The 18,967-nt window shown below is 36.0% G+C and overlaps 2 protein-coding genes across 6 annotated transcripts in view; one reads left to right on the top strand and one right to left on the bottom strand.

Moving 5' to 3' along the window:
• mtmr4 (myotubularin related protein 4) overlaps positions 1-18,967 on the bottom strand; it is a 104,765-nt gene that overhangs the window by 37,950 nt on the left and 47,848 nt on the right. For all 5 annotated transcript variants that reach the window (XM_058777014.1, XM_058777016.1, XM_058777015.1 and 2 more), the window contains one exon: positions 4,443-4,532. In XM_058777014.1, the coding sequence (XP_058632997.1) occupies positions 4,443-4,532 (90 nt within the window). The remainder of the gene's footprint in view (positions 1-4,442; positions 4,533-18,967) is intronic.
• LOC131541336 (cerebellin-2-like) lies at positions 13,689-17,070 on the top strand. Its single transcript, XM_058777018.1, has 3 exons — positions 13,689-14,554; positions 14,714-14,851; positions 14,940-17,070. The coding sequence occupies exons 1-3, from the start codon at positions 14,383-14,385 to the stop codon at positions 15,221-15,223; spliced, it is 594 nt and encodes a 197-aa protein (XP_058633001.1). The 5' UTR covers positions 13,689-14,382; the 3' UTR covers positions 15,224-17,070.

The following is an 18,967-nucleotide window of genomic DNA, read 5'->3' as shown; positions in this document are numbered from 1 at the left end:
TGCTCACTTTGTCTGAAATTATATATATCCTGTCAGTAAATTTTGAAGCACTCTTTATTTAGCTTACTGTGAGTGCCCCAGCAGTCAAGGACAGCTGGAAAAGAGAGAGTGGACAATCTCCCATAAAGAAAAAAATTCAAAGACTCCACCATCTGCAGAGAGGATCTCGACGCTGCTATAGCTAACGGTATCAAGCTAGTGCTTAAAGAGAAACAAAGTACTCTCGATTCGGTAGTGGCTTCGACTGTAAGAGAAGCAATAGACTCTGTACTGACTCCAGCACTCTGTGATCTACATTTGGATATACAGACGACCAACGATTCTGTAAAAGAGCTAAAAGCAGAAGTTGCCATCGTGGCGAAACAGACACGTGACCGGGTCGATTCCGTTCAAGCAGCTGCACGTGAGGATAGGAGGACAGTCACAAACTTAAGAAATCAGCTGGAGCAACTCTCCGAAAAAATGACGAACGTTGAGGATAGGAGCAGGAGAAATAACGTACGACTGGTGGGGTTACTGGAGGGGGCGGAAGGCTCCGATACAGCTGGCTTCCTCAGAGCTAATATTTCCAAGTGGATCCCTTCCCTGAAAGGCTGTGACATCGAGATTGACCGGGCCCAGAGCGTGTATGACGGAAGGACAAACTCCGATCGGCCGCGCACTCTCATCTTCCGTGTGCTGAGGTGGCATGACAGATCGGTGATCCTGAGGGGTGCTCAGCAGGCATATCCAGTGAAATATACACAGGACAATGTCACTCTACTATTATTTCCCGACTTTAGTCAAGCCACAACTACCAAGAGAAAGAGCTGTAATCCAGTCTTGAAGAAGATGACAGCACTTGGTCTCCAGCCCTTCCTCACCTATCCGGCGGTAATTAAACTACGGCATAAAGGTGAGCAGATGATGTTCGACTCTCCTCAGAAGGCGGAGGATTTTGTTACTTCACTGTCACTGAAGACGTATTCTGCAGCGCTACAAAGCAGCGGGAAGGCATCGGCTACTGTCTCCATCCTCTCAACTCAATGAGGGAAAATTAACGATGATCCTAACTGCCCTGAAGAGGACAATAACAATGTTGCCATGGACACTTGTTAATTTCTTTTTGGAATCTTGCCCCTGCCCTGTACGTTAGTCCGCTGATTAGTAAATAATAATGATTTATTTCCTTTATTTTTATTTATTATTATTATTATTATTCCTCGGGCTGATGGAGAGCAGGTTCAATCACTACACTTTTGGCTCAGTGGGCCTTTTGGGGACATGTCTTGCGTTGAAGTGGACTGGTCACGCATCAACATTTGTTTCTGTTGTTTATGCAGACCTACACTCTCGGTAATGTGCGGTCTGCTTTGGTTTTTATACACAGTTTTTTTGTCGTTCCTAGTTTTTGCTTTTTTTCTATGCCCTTCAACAGACATCAATACTTTAATTTATTCTGCTTTTCTTTTAAAAGGACTATGCATCTAGGTGGACTGGTATCCAGGATACATACTAATGTTTACATGTCACTGGCAGTATGGCATTGCTTTTGTTTCTCTTCACTTAGACAGAATCTTGGCATTGCGAGCACACAATGCATGTGCTGAATATCTTATCATTGAATGTGAATGGCCTAAATTCTTCTATTAAGCGTACCCGGATATTAGAATAGTTGCGCCGTAAATCGATTTCCTGTGCCCTGATACAAGAGTCTCAGTTAAAACAATGCGATGTGGCATGTTTTCAAAACAAGTATTACAAGCTGGCAGCCTTCTCTTGTGCTCGTAATAAAACTAAGGGGGTGCTTATCTTAGTCGATAGGAAGTTACATTTAGCTATTGAACATACCGGGAATGATGATGAAGGTAGATTTGTTTTTATATGCGGTAAAATACATAATGACAGGTTAGCACTGGTCTCCATTTACTGCCCAAATGAGGCAGACAGTGCATTTTTCACGAATATTTCCAATATATTACTTGAGCAGATTGATTGTCCTTTAGTGATGGTTGGTGATTTTAATGCTGTTTTGGATAAATCTCACCCTGATAATACCGCTAACCCATCCTCTAAGTTATTGAATAAATTTATCACTGAACTTAATGTAATCGATCTTTGGAGAATCCAGAATACTGCATCTAAGGACTAAGACCCTTTTTCTAAAAAGGGTGGAACGTCTGATGGGAGGACCTTTCAAATTTTGTAACACCACACCCTTATGGGATAACTTAAATTTTTTATGTTGAAATCGGCCATTTGTCCAGCCCTCTTGGTCTACATTGGGAAGAAACACATGCTGTGACTTATATATGATATGATTTTTTTAATTTAAAAAAAATTAAAAAGTTGATCACAAAAAAAAGGTACAGTAGCAAAATCAGAGACTGTAAAATGGTTACGAAAAGCTTAACGAGGGATATTTTGCTGCAAGAATCATCGACTTACATTATAAGTGGACTTCAGGGGGAAATAAAATACTCTAGAGTGCAGAATGTGTAGAGAAATACAACATCATGGTGTGTGTGAGTGCTGTAATGCTGATCTATGGAAAACCACATCCATATTTCATGGAGCTGCATGCCAACCAAGTGACACTCGACGTAGCATGAAAGCAGCGAGGCTTCAAAGGATCAGGTGAGCGCTGGGAGAACGACTCCTACTGCTGAACTTCACAGACAGAGCCTGACAGAGTACTCAATGCAGCACGAGTGCGACACACGCAAAGACGTGTAAACCCCACAGCGCAGAAAACACAATAAACAAAGACAGAAGACTGTATGACTCAAAATCAGACTCAAATCCCATAGCAGGAGGATGCTTGCATTAACAATGACTGGATTTTGTGTTTTTTGGCAAAGATAGCCAAGTCATTGTTCCTTTATCTTTAAGTATAAGGACGCAATATACATCATTTATGAGTACAGATTTATAACACAAGGTAAACTGTGCCATTCAATAATTATGCGCACATCTTTGCATTTGCATCCCAGTGCATGCATATGATTATTAAGGACAAGTAATAAAACCTCCTTAAAGGAATCTCTCAAACAAAAATGGAAATGTGCTGAAAACCTACTCATCCTCAGGCCATCCTAGATGTAGAGGAGTTTGTTTCTTCATCAGATTTGTAGAAATGTAGCATTACATCACTTAGTAAGCAATGGATCCTCTGCAGTGAATGGGTGATATTTTAGCAGGTTTGAAATTTAATGATGGATTTGTTTGTTGCAAATACTCAGCTTTTGTCTTCTCAAGATGTTAACCGATGGACTGGAGTGGTGTGGATTACTTATGGATTATTGTGATGTTTTTATCAGCTGTTTGGACTCTCATTCTGATGGCACCCATTCACTACAGAGGATCCATTGGTGAGCAACTGATGTAATGCTACATTTCTCCAAATCTGATGAAGAAAAACTAATTTCTACAAAAGTGAAAAATAAATGACCTGTAATACAGATACTGCATATTCATGAAGCAGGTATTATAGTTGTCTGTGGTTCATGTATAAATCACTGGGGAGACATTAAGAGCTGGTAACTGCCATTCTGCACATAGTGAATCATAAATGATTTGTGTATCTGGGGATATTAACAAGGACGGCACAATCCATTCCCTCCAGCAGGAACAACAAAGAGAAAGTGTGTCAGACAATCTGGGAGCTGCTTCAATATGTCCCAAGATACTTGTTTAAAAGGGAAAAAATAAAAACTCAAAATATGTTACGGTTTTGATTTTTTATAAGTTATTAGCCATTTACACAAATATTTGTAATAAGTCACTGTTTCAACAACCTCTATATAGAAAGATAAAAACAAATACAAAAAACCCAAATATAATAATACAATAATAATAATAATAAGTTAAGTTATCTAAAAATAAAAACAAATAATAAAATAAAATAAAATAATTTCGTTTTCTATTTTATTTCATTTTAATATTTTTGGATTTGTTTTGTTTTAGGTTTTTATTTTCTTTTTTTTTTACACTATGCTACAACATGCTGTTTCTCGGGTGTTTCTGATGGCTGGGTCTATGGGATGGGACTGTTTTCTTCACAACGCTCTACCATCATAGTGGCGAGTTTTATACTGACAAACAAAAAACCTTAATATAAAATGCACTGATAAATTGATTACAGTAAGAGCAAGAACATATTTTAAGAAAGTAAATGAAGCACAAGGACATTAAGCGCTACCTCTAGGTTTGTGCAAAGTCATTGAGTAAGAGTCAATGTCAAGTTCTGGCGCTCTTGTTCCCGTGTCTGGTCTCTGGTGTCACTGCTTTGTCCTTTTGATGAATTTCACTCTTTTCACCTCCATATCTGTTACCCACCGTCTCCTCAGACCTCGCATGTGATTTTCTTCTCACCGCGGTCCAGCACACACATTTCACAGCAGTGTGTGTGTGTGTGTGTGTGTGTGTGTGTGTGTGTGTGTGTGTGTTAACCTGAAACTGACCTGCAGAGCGTCGTCTTCTTTGAGCAGGTCTTTCTGGGGGAACAGGTCCCGGGCCTGAATGTACTCCAGGCTGGGCGGCCCCTCCTCACCCTGAAAACACACACAAAACACACACGCTATTACACATCAACCTCAGATTGATTCCAACTCTGACTGGACGAGCCGTATTTGAATTTGACCTTTGACCGCATGTCAGCGGAATTCTAAAGTTCCTGTCATTGGAATGCTCTGTTGCTTGGCAAATGTAAACAAATTCTAAAGCATGTTTACTTTTTTTTTTTTTTTTTTTTTTTAAAAGACAAGTATTACCATTACAGCTTTTATCATTATCACAGTCATTAGTTATATTAGTGATGTATAATGAAGTCGCTTATTTAAGAATTTTATAGAGTAAATATGCCTTTATACACTGACATTCAGAAACGGATATTAAATTTCAAATATTTTGGGAGGTTATGAGTCATTTACACTATACTATTTGTAATAAGTCACTGATTCAACATCCTCTATAGAGCAAGATGAATAAAATCCACCCCCCCCCCCAAAAAAAAGAAATATTATTTTAAAATCGTATTTAATAACACAATTTAATAAAATGTAATTAAAATTATATAACGCTAAAAAAAGCTAAAAATCTGAACCAATATTTCTGCATTATGTTATGTATTATGTTAGTCGTTTAAACACGCCTCATGCACACGGATGAACAATGGAAACGTGTGTCTCCCATCTGCTGTCATTTCCAGCAGTGACGTAACGGTTCTGCCCCAGTCACAAACTACAATCAGTCAGAGAGACTCATGACTGACAAACAAACAAACAATTAGCAAGAGACGACAGACAACTACAACGACTGTCAGCACGTACCGCATTCAGTGTCTGCTGTGAGTTATGAGCATTTACAGAGTGACTGTTCATGACACAAACGACTAGAGCTCAATGATTAAGGGGGAAGAAAATAGATAGAATCAGATAGAAAGGTAGGACAGAGTTTCCGGTGCGGCAGAAACATCTGATCTCAGGGCTACGTGTTCACAGGCATCTCACAGTGGATTAAACATTGATCTGAAGGGACCTTGAGCCACCGTTCACATCACAGGACGAGGTGAAAGACCTTCGCCTGGCATCAGACTCGCGAGTGAAGAAATCAACCACACCAACGGACGAGAACGCAAGAGCCAGTCCCACACAGAGAACGCTCTCGAATGCAAACTCCACAGCATGCAATAAGAGTTTTGTTTTCAGAAGAAACTGGGAGAGGTTCAGAGACGTCACATTCCAGAGTGAAGAACATCTGAAGACCTCGCTCTGAACTCGGCTCAGTTTGATGATTGAGAAAAGCAGAAGGTTAAACATTACGATAAAACCCTGAACATCAGTGAAAAACACCGCCTCTCTCTCGGTCTCACACACACACACACAGGCCACAGCTGAACACACAGCTTTCGTCATCTCTTTCCATTTCTTCATGCAGCGGTTGGGGCAGAAGTTGCCACACAGGGCCTGTTAAAGCAGCCGCGCGGTGGACTGAGTACAAGCAGCGTTAGCAGCTGGACGAGGTGTTGTGAAGGAAAAAGTAATTGCATTCAAACAAGGATATGAAAAACTTCAGAAAAACATGCACAATAAGACCAACGATATTTATTTAGGATATTAGGCAAAAGTGACCATGAGCAGCATCATGAGACTGGTGCAGTCCAGAGTTATTTTAGTATTAATTTACTAAAATATACTATCTTGGTATATAAATACTAAAATAAAATATACTATTTAAATAAAATGTACTATTAAATAAAATGTACTACCAAAATATACTATTTTAGTATTTATATAATAAAATACATTTATATAATATTATAGTTTTCATTAATATTTTAAATTAGATTTTATTTTTATATTTTTTGTTTTAATTAAAGTTTTAGTAATTTTGTTGTGTTTTTGTCATTTTTTTTAGTTAATAAATACATCTTATGTATTTTTTATACATCATATATTACATGTCTCATAGAAATTAAACATTTTACTACATTTTATAACAGTTTTACTAAATCTTAACATTTTACTCAATTAAAATTTTGAATATGTTTTAGCATCTATATACTATACATTTATATACTCAGTTTTTAATATTTTAAATTTTTTTTTTTTTTTCTCTTCGTTTTAGGAATTTTATTGTCTGTTTTTTTCCCTTTTTGTGTTAAAATAACTTAAAATACAATATATATATACATTTTGAAATATGTCTATATAGTTTAGTGAATTTGCTTATTCGTTTTAATTTATTTAGTCGTAGGCATTTTAGTATTTTAAGTTAAACTAAAAAGAGAGAAATGAGGTTAAATTAAATTTAAATGTGTTTTTTCATATTTTATTTCAAGTAGCTTTTTTTATAGTTTTAATTTTAGCATGTCTGCTTCTCCAGCACGTCTCGTATGTCACTGGCACAGACAGAGACTCTGAAAACAGACACAACACGTCAATCAAGACTCTGAAACGGGTCCAAACCCATAGCAACCCTCGAGGTCAGCTCAAAAGGTCAAAGGTCAGAGCGCACAACAACAGGTGGTGCTGTTGAAACATCAGCGGAAATACCACGTGAAACTTAGTAATGGATAGATAGATATATATATATATATATAAATATAGAAAGGTTACTAAGTTAGTTTGAACTGGAGAGAAATGCATTTAACATGTCAATCATGGAAAGACTGAAATAATGCCATACATGCCTTAAATCTATTAAACAGCCATTGAACCCAGTCTATATTCATAATTACACTTAAAAGTATAAACAGTGTCAAAAAAGTACCAATTAAAATTTTTATTTTTACATTAATCAAATTAATTTTTTTACCGATGCCCTCAATGTTCTGACTATGTGAAACCAGCTTAAGTTATCTGAATATGACTTAAGAGTGTTTGATATTTGAATGTAGTGATTTTAAGACTAATAATCAAGATCAATCATGAACTCTTTTCACACTTGACCTCAGGTTCATCAGTCCCCAGCGATCATTATTATAAAAACACGTTACTGAAGTTCCAAGTCTGTCTAAAAAGGGATTGTTCACCCAAAAATGAGCAAGTTATATTGAATTATGTGTGAAATTCTTAAGTAGGAAGACTGTAAAAGGTACCCCAATAAACTTTATTTACAAAGGCTTTACTGTCTGATCTTTTTGTACCTTGTTGCTAAATTATTGCAACCAAGAGACAGAGCAAATGACCCAGACACACATCGTCCCGCGGACACACTCCTGTCGACCGGCGGCACCCGCAGACAGATGGACAGAGAGAGTGTGTGTGTGTGTGTCTGTGTGTGTGAGAGAGAGAGAGAGTCTAACCTGACTGACACAATAGCAGACGAGCCAGATGTGCCATCACACACACACACACACACACACACTCCAGATGTTTGCAAAACACACAACAGAGACTGACCAGACAGGTTCAATCAGGCCTGTAAACATCACACACAACTGTTTTAGTGACCAATTATTAAACTTATAACATTTGCTCACCCACATCTTGAATATTTGGATACATCCTTGGATATACTATGAAAATCGACAGGGAACATTTGACATAAGTTGATATGCAACATCATAATTGCTGAAATTTTCGGATACCAAAAACACAATATAAATATCGCTTTAGAGTAAAACAGAACAGTGTTCTACAATACAGTGTTTTTAAAATAAGTTTCTGTTGCTCACCAAGGCTGCATTTATTTGATCAGAAATACAGTAAAAACAGTCAAATATTATTACAATTTAAAATGACTGTAAATGTTAAAATGTAACTTATTCCTGTGATCAAAGCTGAATTTTCAGCATCATTACTCCAGTCTTCAGCGTCACATGATCCCTCAGAAATCATTCTAATATACTGATTTGCTGCTCAACAAACATTTCTGATTATTATTAATGTTGAAAACAGTTGTGCTGCACAATATTTTTGTGGAAACTGTGATACATTTTATTTTTCAGGATTCACAGATGAATAGAAAGTTCAGAAGAACAGAATTTATTTGAAATAGAAATATTTCGTAACATTATAAATGTCACTTCTGATCAATTTAATGCATCCTTGCTGAATAAAGTATTTATTTCAAATAAACCGTCCCATCACCAGGCGTCTGCGCAGATGGACGGCCGTGTTTTGGCATGTGTGTCCGTCACGGATGAACAAAGTGACAATAAACCTCAACACCGGTCAAACACACATGACAGCAGGAAATGTGAGCGTCGAGACCGAGGAAGACAGTCACATGTGCAGCTCTTCAGAGGACAAACTACAGCAGAAATCATGATTTAACAACTTCAACTACTGCATCTTCAGAAGGTTACAAAATAACAACAATCTATAAATATTTAAAATGCATCATGATTTTATATCATCTTTGCCAGGTAAACAAGGCAGAGGTCTTTGCTGTGATACTTTGCTAATAAATACTAGTTAATGCTCATATTCATGTTCCACATTGCTTGTAAACTTTTTGAAAATCTCATGTCATTGTGATTCTATGGTGAAATTGAACAGCTTTGCTTGTTTTATTAAAATGTTTCACTAAAAAATTAAAAAACAAAATTATTTTTAAAATATAATAATAATAATAATAATAATAATAATAATAATATTATTATATAAAAGAAATAAAAACATTTAAATAATAAAATAATAATAACCAAAAATAACATTAAATCAAACAATACAATTTCGTATAGTAAAAAAACACTTCTTAGAAAACAGTCTTCCTAACAATGATCAACCCCTAAACTCTAAACACAAAAACAGTGATGTGTTTATGCATATTTAATAAGATATGCATCATTAGTATTTTTTAAAAAGTAATCCAGTCAAAATGTGTGCTTGTGTTGGTTGTAAAGAAAAAAGAGAAAAAAGACCAATGATAAAAGATGAAACTGAATATGACAAATTACATATTCATATGAAATTGAACGCAACATTATCAGTATTAATAAAACAGATATTCTCCCTTTCAGTGTGATAAATAAATCTCCTGCTGAAATCTCTGCTCACACAGCTGTATTAAGACACGCCACCCTCCCAGAATTCCTATGGGTTCACTCCCACAATTCCATGGGGCAGTGTGGCCTGTTGCTATAGCAGCAAGCTTTGGTTGTTCTCATGAAGACACAGAGGTCATGACGCTCGTGTGAGATCAGAGCGAGACGCCCACTGCCATTTACTGAACCTCCATGAGTCAGCTTAAATTATTTCTGTTTGCGTTTACGTCTACGTCTATAATTATCATAGCTCAAAAAGTTTGAAAAGTGAAAAGAGAGTAGAGAAGAGTAAAAGGGCAGAAACAGAGGCAGAACTGCTGGCGAATGGTTTGATATGCAGATTTAATCTGTGTTCCTGCAAAAAATTGAGATGACACAGAAAATGTGCCTCCAGTCAGTCAGGCAGGAAATCTGTCTGCACACGTGACCAGAGCCATCCTGCATCCGACTGACTGGACATGCAATGAAAACTGCTGAATGGCTGAAAAACAGAGGAAGATCTATCAAATTATTACCTAAATAAATAAAGACTTGATTTATATGTTGTGTATCTGCTACATCAGAAAATGCCCTAAATCACTGCTCTCTGTTTGCATGGAATCAAAGTGCTAATTACTGGTGACACTGTAAACCCTGCTCCTGCTAAATCTGTGCGATATATCATCATTAGCAAACCAATGGCTTGTTTATTAAACAACTGCATGAGTTAAAAATGAGCGGTCAGTCAAAAAAAAAGAATCTTGGACTAGTTTCTCTCAGAACTACAGGTAAACCAATTTCAGTCAAAATACCATAAATATTACATTTAGTGTTAGCAAAACAATAATTGCATATAAAAGGCCTTTCCACACTGAGTGCGAAAAAGCGAAACAAATTTCTGACACGATGACGCCCTGGAATAAAACAACAGCTTCCTATGGATGCTTCCACATACGAAAATGCAAATGTTTTTTTTTTCGTCCAGTCCGACGAATCTTTTCAATTTCACAAAGCGAAAACACGGGCCGTCCAATAAGATTTCAGCTAGGATAACTTGACTGGAGGAGCTGTTGTGGCACAAAAGGGTAAGAATGGTGGCGCTGTTTCGAAAACCAGTGTAAACAAACACCGAAGAAGAGTGTCCCGGATAAGAGAAGGGAGTGGATGCGGAGTTCTTGTTATCGTTGGTATTTGAGAACAGATTTATTCTCACATGTTCTTTATACAACATTTCTAATAATTCTCCACTGAATCATGTGATCTGTAACACCATCCGTTTTCTTCCACACACGCGAGTGTTATGAGTCAGAGCACGTTCACTCTCTAGTCTAGATCTTCCGTATAAAAAAAAAAATACACAAAAAAATTTACGCAAATAAAGTGAAACATTTTTATACACATGAATATGAAAGCAAATAGACATGATTATGACGATATATTTTCTGTATGTCTCTTGTATTCAGATCATGGTATTTTTTATAGCAATAAAGGATGACAAATATTAGCAGTGTAGCGTTATTAAACATACAAAAGAATGCATGTGTCTGCTTATTATAGAATCAAAATCAACTAAGTTGGAAGTTATTACAAGCACTCGATGATGGTTTAAAGTGGGTAAGCAAATACATTAATAAATACATACATTTTCAAGTGTAGCTTGATGCTAATTGTAATTCTAATTATATTTTAGAATGTAGCATATTCTTGTAAGCATTATAGCTTGTGTTTCTGGTGTAGAACCAAACTGTTTACCTTAATTTAGATGTTAAATCCACATACGAGATACATATCTGAGGAAAAATGCATAGTGTTTTTTTTTTTTTTTTTAAGTGTGCAGGTGTGAATTAACAGAAGGCGAACATTCGCTCCGCGCTTGATGTGAAAGCACCGTTCGTCGGCGATTCGCATCGTGCCCAGTGTGGAAAGGCCTTTAGGCATGACTTTAAAGTAAATCAACCCAAATAGGTGCACTGAATTTTGTGTAGAATTAAAACAATCAGAAATAGCTGGCAAACGCTTAAATTTTAACAACTTAAACTTAAAATTTGCATGAGTAAATTTCACAAATAACTTAAAATATGAACGTTGCTGCTGTTGTTTATGTAAATAAAAAGATGCAATGTTTTCATTGTTGTAATTTGAAAATGAAATTTAACATGATCTTTCATACTAGCTTTCAATGTATTTTTGTTTTTAAGATTACTGTAATTTCTCTTTCATTTGAAATTTCAGTCATGACAAAAGTGTTATATAACAAAAAGTGTTAAATAAAACAGTTATCATCATGTCAAAAACACAAGTAAAAATAAATAGGCTTGATTACAAATATCGGTTAGCAGCCATATCAACACAAAATTAATCGGTATTGGTTATAAAAATTCAATATTGGTTAATCTATATGAAACACTCCAGGAGAAACAGCAGAGAGATGTGAAACAAATAAATAAATAAATAAATAAATAAATATCGGTTCTGCATATCGGTTATCAGGCATATAAACATGCAAACCATCTGTATTGTGTGGGTTATAAAAATAAAATAAAAAAAAAACAGCATCGGCCAATCTTTACTAAACACTCCAGCAGAGAGATGTGAAACATAAATATCAGTTATTTGTTCGGCTTCGGCCAAGAATTTTAATTTCGGTGCATCCCTAATTCAGAACACTTGAAATATAGTGCTCGAAAACTTTATGGTGCTTTATAATGTTTTCGCGCCTTCCGTGGGGCTCAACAATAACACAATAGTATACGTACAATATCGGTATAACACTTTGTTTGGCCACAATGACACTGGCCAAACAAATAAATATAGTAAACAAAAGGATAAAAACGACAGATCATGTCCATGTTTTTGCCACAAAATTACGCTTTATTATGTACGGAAAGCACATCTTAACTTTACTCTCTCTCTACCGCTCTCTCTACCTCACAGACCTCACATACATAACAGTTTGCACACACACTAACATGCATTGCGCTAATGTTGTTAGCGCTACTCTGACGATTTTATCAGTAAACAACTTAAAAACTACATGACTTCTCACAAGCGAGGTAACAACAACGGCGCTGTTCGTGAACAAAAGGAACTAAGTTTCACTATAACTACAGACATTGCTGCCAAACACTATTGAGAGACGCACAGAGGTAATCTCTCCCTCTCATAACTTACTTATTAACTGTATTAGTCTGTTATCAATGGCTCAAGCCTCCATGCTAGGTTTAAAATGACACTTTGGAATTAGCAATAGAGGTGTTGGATGCAATGCGGAAGAAATAATCCTAATCACAATAGCGATTTAAGCAGAAATACCGGACGAATGCCTTGAAATATATCATCTGATCGATGTCTTGAGGTGTGGCAACCGTAGTATAAGCGGAATAATTGACTTCGGTCCGTTGGATTATTAGAAAAATAATGCACACCCGAGGCTTTGGGTTGTGACCGCATCACCTCGGGTGTGCATTATTTTTCTAATAATCCAACAGACCGAAGTAAATTATTCCTTACACAAAACATCCCTGCTCTAAGAGGAGTAGCAGTCAGAAATTTTAGTCTCAGAATAATAATAATAATAATAATAATAATAACTTTAACAACAACCAATTTCAGTAGGTTGGCTTTCTCAAGCTAACTTAATTACATTAAGATATTCACAAAAAAATAATATCTCGATATTTCGGGGGATTTTATCGATGACAATAATCAGACGATATTTTGCTGTATGTTATTGTGCTGGTACCTTAAGGACTGCCGTGGACAGCTGACTCCTAAAGTTTTTCATATTCAAGTGTTCAAGTTTTTCTTCATATTCTGTGTGGTGGTCAGTTCACACTGATAGAAATTAATCTTTTCCAATAAGTTTAAACTGATTTTTAAATTTTATGGGCATTTTTTACCTTTATAAAACCATTTTCTCTAAAAGTGTCCATTATCTTTTAAGTCAAATTCTTATATTAAATCAGTGAATTAGAATAAGACTACATTTGGGCTGTTACCAAACAAATGATTCATCAACAAAATTCATCTTTGCAATGCAGAGGAAACAGAAGCTGCATCTGAAGAGGCATTTAGATGTATTTACACACATTTTATTATTTAATAAAAGATACTTTAAATGTGAAATTAAAAATACCAGTAGGTGTCAGAAAGTCACAGTTAATTAGTGAGTCATTGCGATTGAACCGAATCATTTAAACGGTTCATGTTGCTCAGAGTGATTTTTCTTGTCGAAATAGAGGAAAAACAGGAAATATGGTGTCTAAAACGTAAGTCTCTTAATTAACTTCTTGTTTATTGAAATGTAAAAAAAAATCAATATCAAATTTGTAATCATGGTAATTTATGGAGAAAAACGGCACTCTTCATGTGAAATAGATGAACTATATGAAGTGGTAAAAATATATACATTTTCTGCCCCCATATCTTGAATGTGTGATCATTCTAAATGCATCTTAATAGACTGAATCATGCAGTGAAAGAACGCACTCTAAATGCGTACACACACTTGTCCAGATTTCACATTATGTATTCGGGCACTCTGAGGGTGTGTTTTGAATGGTTTTTGCAAAATACTCGTTAATGTCAAATCGCACATCTTTAAAACAACAATTACGATATTATCGCAGTCTTCGCAGAGGATATATAATCGCACACCCCTACAGTATGGTTTTAATTGTATTCATTTGTTGCAGCAAGCATAGCAAATTCACAAATATCTAATTCCTACTGCACTCTTTAAATGATAAAAAGGCCACTTTCCACTAAAAAAAACTACTTGTTTATAGGAAGAGAAACTCCTTTTTACGGGAAGAGAAGCTTAAATATTTGTAGTCCAAAGTCTCTCCAGACTGTTAAATAAATGCTGTTAGGTTTTCGTGAGGCTACAGGAAAGAATCTCAATCTCTAATATTCACAGAGAAGAAGCAACGATGAAGCTGGAAATAAGTATAGTTTTACTGCTGTGTGTTTGGGCCACACTGGCACAGGATTTAATGACACCAACATTAGACATTCTTGGAGAACTCAAAAAGATTAAAACCATGGAGGAAAGGTTAAATGCTTTAAATGATGAAGTCAGGGAACTAAGAAGCAAGAATGAAGGTACTGTAAATTATTATTATTTTTATTTGTTTTTGACTGGTCACACTGAAGAGACCAGTTTTCCATTTTTGATAGCATGAAAAGAACCATGAAGGGTTCTTCTTTTCACTTGCTTATCAGTTTCATCTCATCTCATCTTTTTTTTTTTTTTTTTTGCAGAAAGGGCAAAAGTAGCTTTTTCAGCCACACTGTCATCTTCACTGGGCTCCAAATATTTTGGGCCTTATGCAGAAGCAACCACTCTTGTGTATGAAAATGCATTTACCAACATTGGAAATGCTTATGACACTGATACAGGTATTATCCCATTGCACAAAGTAGTTTAACACTTCAACAGTTTTATCATCATCATTAGAAGAATATAAGTTTCTACCATTATCAACAGGAATCTTCACTGCACCAGTAAAAGGAGTTTATTTCTTCAACTTTGTGGTCTTCAATCCTGATGAAGAACCAACCGGTGTGAGACTGCTAAAAAACGGCAATTCTGTGGTTACAGCATCAGATAACCCTCCCGGGCAAGACACTGAGGACACTACGTGCAACTCGGTTAGTCTTATTCTTGAACGAGGGGACAAGATATATCTTCAGCTCATAGAGACCCGTCGTGTCTACACAGATAGTTGGAGACGTAACACCTTCAGTGGACACCTACTTTTTACTATGTGAAGCTTCTGCCCATGTACATTTCTGATGATACAGTATGTTAGTCCAAATGCAGTGCTTTATTCAGATACAACATAAAACTCTTCTGAAACTGTGAAAAAAAAATTTTTTTATAAAAAAAATGCAATGCTTGGCAGAACAACAACAACAAAAGTCCAAATACCAGAGTTTTTTTTAATATAGCCTCCAAAAATCATTCAAATGCATCACCATTTCCACACACTGCTGGGAATTATTGTTTGTGGGTTTTAGATTGTGTTTAATTAATATTCAGACCTGTGTCAATGTCAATATGTTTGTTTGTAGTGTAGACACTTTTGATTCTTTCTTGTCATAAATCATAATCCATGTATAATACATGAATAAAATCATACATTGTTAGTAAAGTATGTTGCTTGCATGACTTAGCATGTTTAAGGGAAATCTTAAGTCTGATCAGCTAGAAAAGATGTAGCAGCCCGAGTCAGACCAGTCTAAAGAACTGACCAAAGTTTGGTGGTTGTAGCTTGAAACTCTAGGAGATACATTTTAAAATTTAGTCATAATCCCAATTCTATTTTATACCCACACACTGATCGATCTGATGGTGATGATCCGCTTCAAGTCGAACAAGTCTAATGATTCAATGGACCATTCATAAAGAACCATTTACTTCACTCCTGAATGAATCAGCCATTTGAACGAATCAAATGAATAAATGTCTCAATGATTCAATCATTAAGACATTTACCACCACCACCTACTGGCATTTTTAGTTTATTATTTAGAGTATAATTTCATTAAAGGGGACCTATTATGCCCCTTTTTACAAGATGTAAAATAAGTCTCTGATGTCCCCAGAGTGTATGTGTTAAGTTTTAGCTCAATATACCCCACAGATAAATTTTTATAGCTTGTTAAAATTGCCACTTTTAGGGTATGAGACAAAACGTGCTGAATTTGAGTATGTTGCTTTAAATGCGAATGAGCTGTTGCTCCCGGAGAAGAGGGCAGAGCTTCAAAAGCACAAGCTCAGGCATTAGCAGTGCTAGCCTTTGCAAATAAACATTCCACTATTAGTACAAACCTGTTATCTTTACAGAAAACATACTCTGTTTCTAAGTCAGTCATCTGATTATACTGTGCATAATAAATTCATGTTTATGAATTACACACACGGGGAGCACGGTGGGATAAAAATAACAACATAGCTGGTCTCATGCAATCACAAACTTTATAAGTCCCACTTATGATTATGAGCTCGACAACTTCAATCGATCGGCTCGCATTGTTTTCATATGCAACTTTTAACTACCACATTGCTATTCACGATCATTCTGATAGCACTTGAAGGCAGCATCAGTGAAAACACACTGAGACAATGATAGCTTTAGCAATTACCCTTACAGAGTGCCAAGAAGCTCTTTCAGAAAGGCAATTTGGAAAACAAACGTGTGATACTTGCTTTGTCTGGAGCTGACGTTCGCGCACGAAACGTTGGAATTGATTCCTAAACATTTAGGGGACGTTACCGATTTTTTCCGGGATATTTCCTTCGAAAATGAAATTTAACCACAGTGTCTTCGGCTCAGATGACGGAAGATTATTGCGACTTCTATGTTCATTAGTGCACCCCAAAACACAACACTTGTAAAGCCTCTTTGGTGCTGACATTGTATATAACTCCAGTAATGGCGGACCGCAGCTTCTCACTCAGTGCTGCTGTGTTACTGCTAATAGGACAGAGAGCGTCACAATCCAATTGATGCCGAATTGCAGCTAATTTGAAAGTGAAAGTAAAACACGCACGGATCATTTACAAGCTATTTAAAACCGAAGGAAAGCGAGGAAAAGAGGGAAAACTCAAACGACCCCCCACCTCGGTGATACTGGTATTTCAGCGCTTCTAAAGCGCCACCTCGTGGCAGAGAGTGAATTTGCATTTCCAATAAGCCTTTCTTGCCGTTTATGGTCAGATCAATGCAAATATCAACTCAACAAACACAGTTGTAAACGAGAAAGAAGTTAATGTGCCTTCTAAAAATCTAAGCAATTAAGACAGTAATATTTATACGTTTTAAATTAACAATTTATATGCTTGATTTATCCCTTTTCATAAAAATGGTCTATAGCCTGAAATGCTGTTGTATAAGATTTTTGTTTTTGTGAAAACCTGTATCTGAACTGTAAATCATGTAATTGTATGGCTCAATACTGTATGTTACCATAGACATTGTCCAACCCTGCTCATACTGTGTTCATTTTACTTGTGCAGCTCTTAAAATGGGTCATAAATTGCCTTAAATTAATTTTTTTAAATTCTGCAGATACCCTGTAAACAGTGCAAGAAGATTCCTTCCTTCCTTCATATGTGTGTATTGAAAATATTTTTGATTGACATTTAAACTCCTATCTGATTTTCTATAATTAAAAAAAAAAAAAAAAAGGTATTTTTAATTTGGGCTAGTTTAATTTTCGGGCTACCAAAATCTGAAGAGTACCTGCCTGAAGGGCTACCAGGGATTTTGAAATTTTGCGAGCCCTGTATTGTCACACCGATTAACCGGTGGGAAAATTTCCTCACTGTCACAACCCTAATATATAGTGATAAGGGTTAATAAGGAATAATAAGGATTATGTCTCAAACCTGGCGGAGGTGTGAAAGGTTCTGTGCATATATGAAAAATCCTCTATAATGACCGCGCTTGTGGCACATCTACATTTGAAATAAAGAACCTGAGGGCGCAAGAGACGCGACATGTGAACTTCTCTGCTCTCACAAGACATGCACGGTTCCAATAGCCTATACGCGTGCATTTTCTTTCTCAACTGTTCACATTTACTTAAGAAAAAACCTGGATATTCGCCAGGACGGCCATTTTTGCATAATTGTGTGTGTATTTGGCCACTCACACATCATACATCAATGTATATTGCTGCTAGTAAGATACAATCTCTTTTTTCCCCTAATAAATATTGAAGTAGTGTTTTATTGTTTAACATTTTGAAGTCAGAGCAAAGTACTTCAAATTTTGGATACAATTTTATTTCTAATTTCTTTATAGTTAGGACAGCTGGTGAGGAAGTGTTGCTCTGTCTCCACTTCCCCATGATTACAGTATGGGCAGATGCGGCTCTCTTTGGGCAGCCAGTGCTGTCTATATCTGCCCGTCTCTATAGTGAGATATATGAGCTGTATAGATCTCTCTCTCTCTCTCAATTCAAGACTGTAAAAAAATACAATATTGCCAAAGCTTGAAATATGTGTGGAGAAATATAATAACAATGAAAAGATCAAAATAATATAAGAAAAACATTATAACAATTTAAACTTAAACAGTGTAACAATTTAGAACATGTGTGAACATTTCATCCCACAGTGTTTAACATATAAACACACACAGGCTGAGGGTCACTCTGGAGATATTTTTCTAATTCATATTTTGATTTTATAGTTCGATAGAGTTGTAATTTAATTTGTGTTTTAGTTTCTTGATCCCAATGTTCCAGATATATATTTTTAGATTGTTTGATAATGTGATTTATTTTGATGTTTGGGTGAGAAGCAGTGCTGGTCTGATACTGGTTAGTGTTAGTAGAGTTAGTCAGGTTAGTAAGTCGCAGAACCAGCTGACTTGGGGGACTTTTTTCGGGGTTCAGTTCTTGGGTTTGTTGTGCTTTAAAACGTAGCGATTCTATGGGACTTGATTTTAGATGCATCCAGAATTTGAGGGATCTTTTTTGTATATTTATAATCAATGGGAATCT

This window comes from Onychostoma macrolepis, chromosome 05 (assembly GCF_012432095.1).
Source record: "Onychostoma macrolepis isolate SWU-2019 chromosome 05, ASM1243209v1, whole genome shotgun sequence".
NCBI classification, from domain to species: Eukaryota; Metazoa; Chordata; class Actinopteri; order Cypriniformes; family Cyprinidae; genus Onychostoma; species Onychostoma macrolepis.
This window is presented reverse-complemented; position numbering and strand designations above follow the sequence as displayed.

Excerpts from the sequence above, each read along its gene's own strand:
- LOC131541336 (XM_058777018.1), top strand. The coding sequence starts at position 14,383 with ATGAAGCTGGAAATAAGTATAGTTTTACTGCTGTGTGTTTGGGCCACA. Across the intron at positions 14,555-14,713 it reads ACTAAGAAGCAAGAATGAAG|AAAGGGCAAAAGTAGCTTTT; the intron begins GTACTGTAAATT and ends TTTTTTTTGCAG. Across the intron at positions 14,852-14,939 it reads TGCTTATGACACTGATACAG|GAATCTTCACTGCACCAGTA; the intron begins GTATTATCCCAT and ends CATTATCAACAG.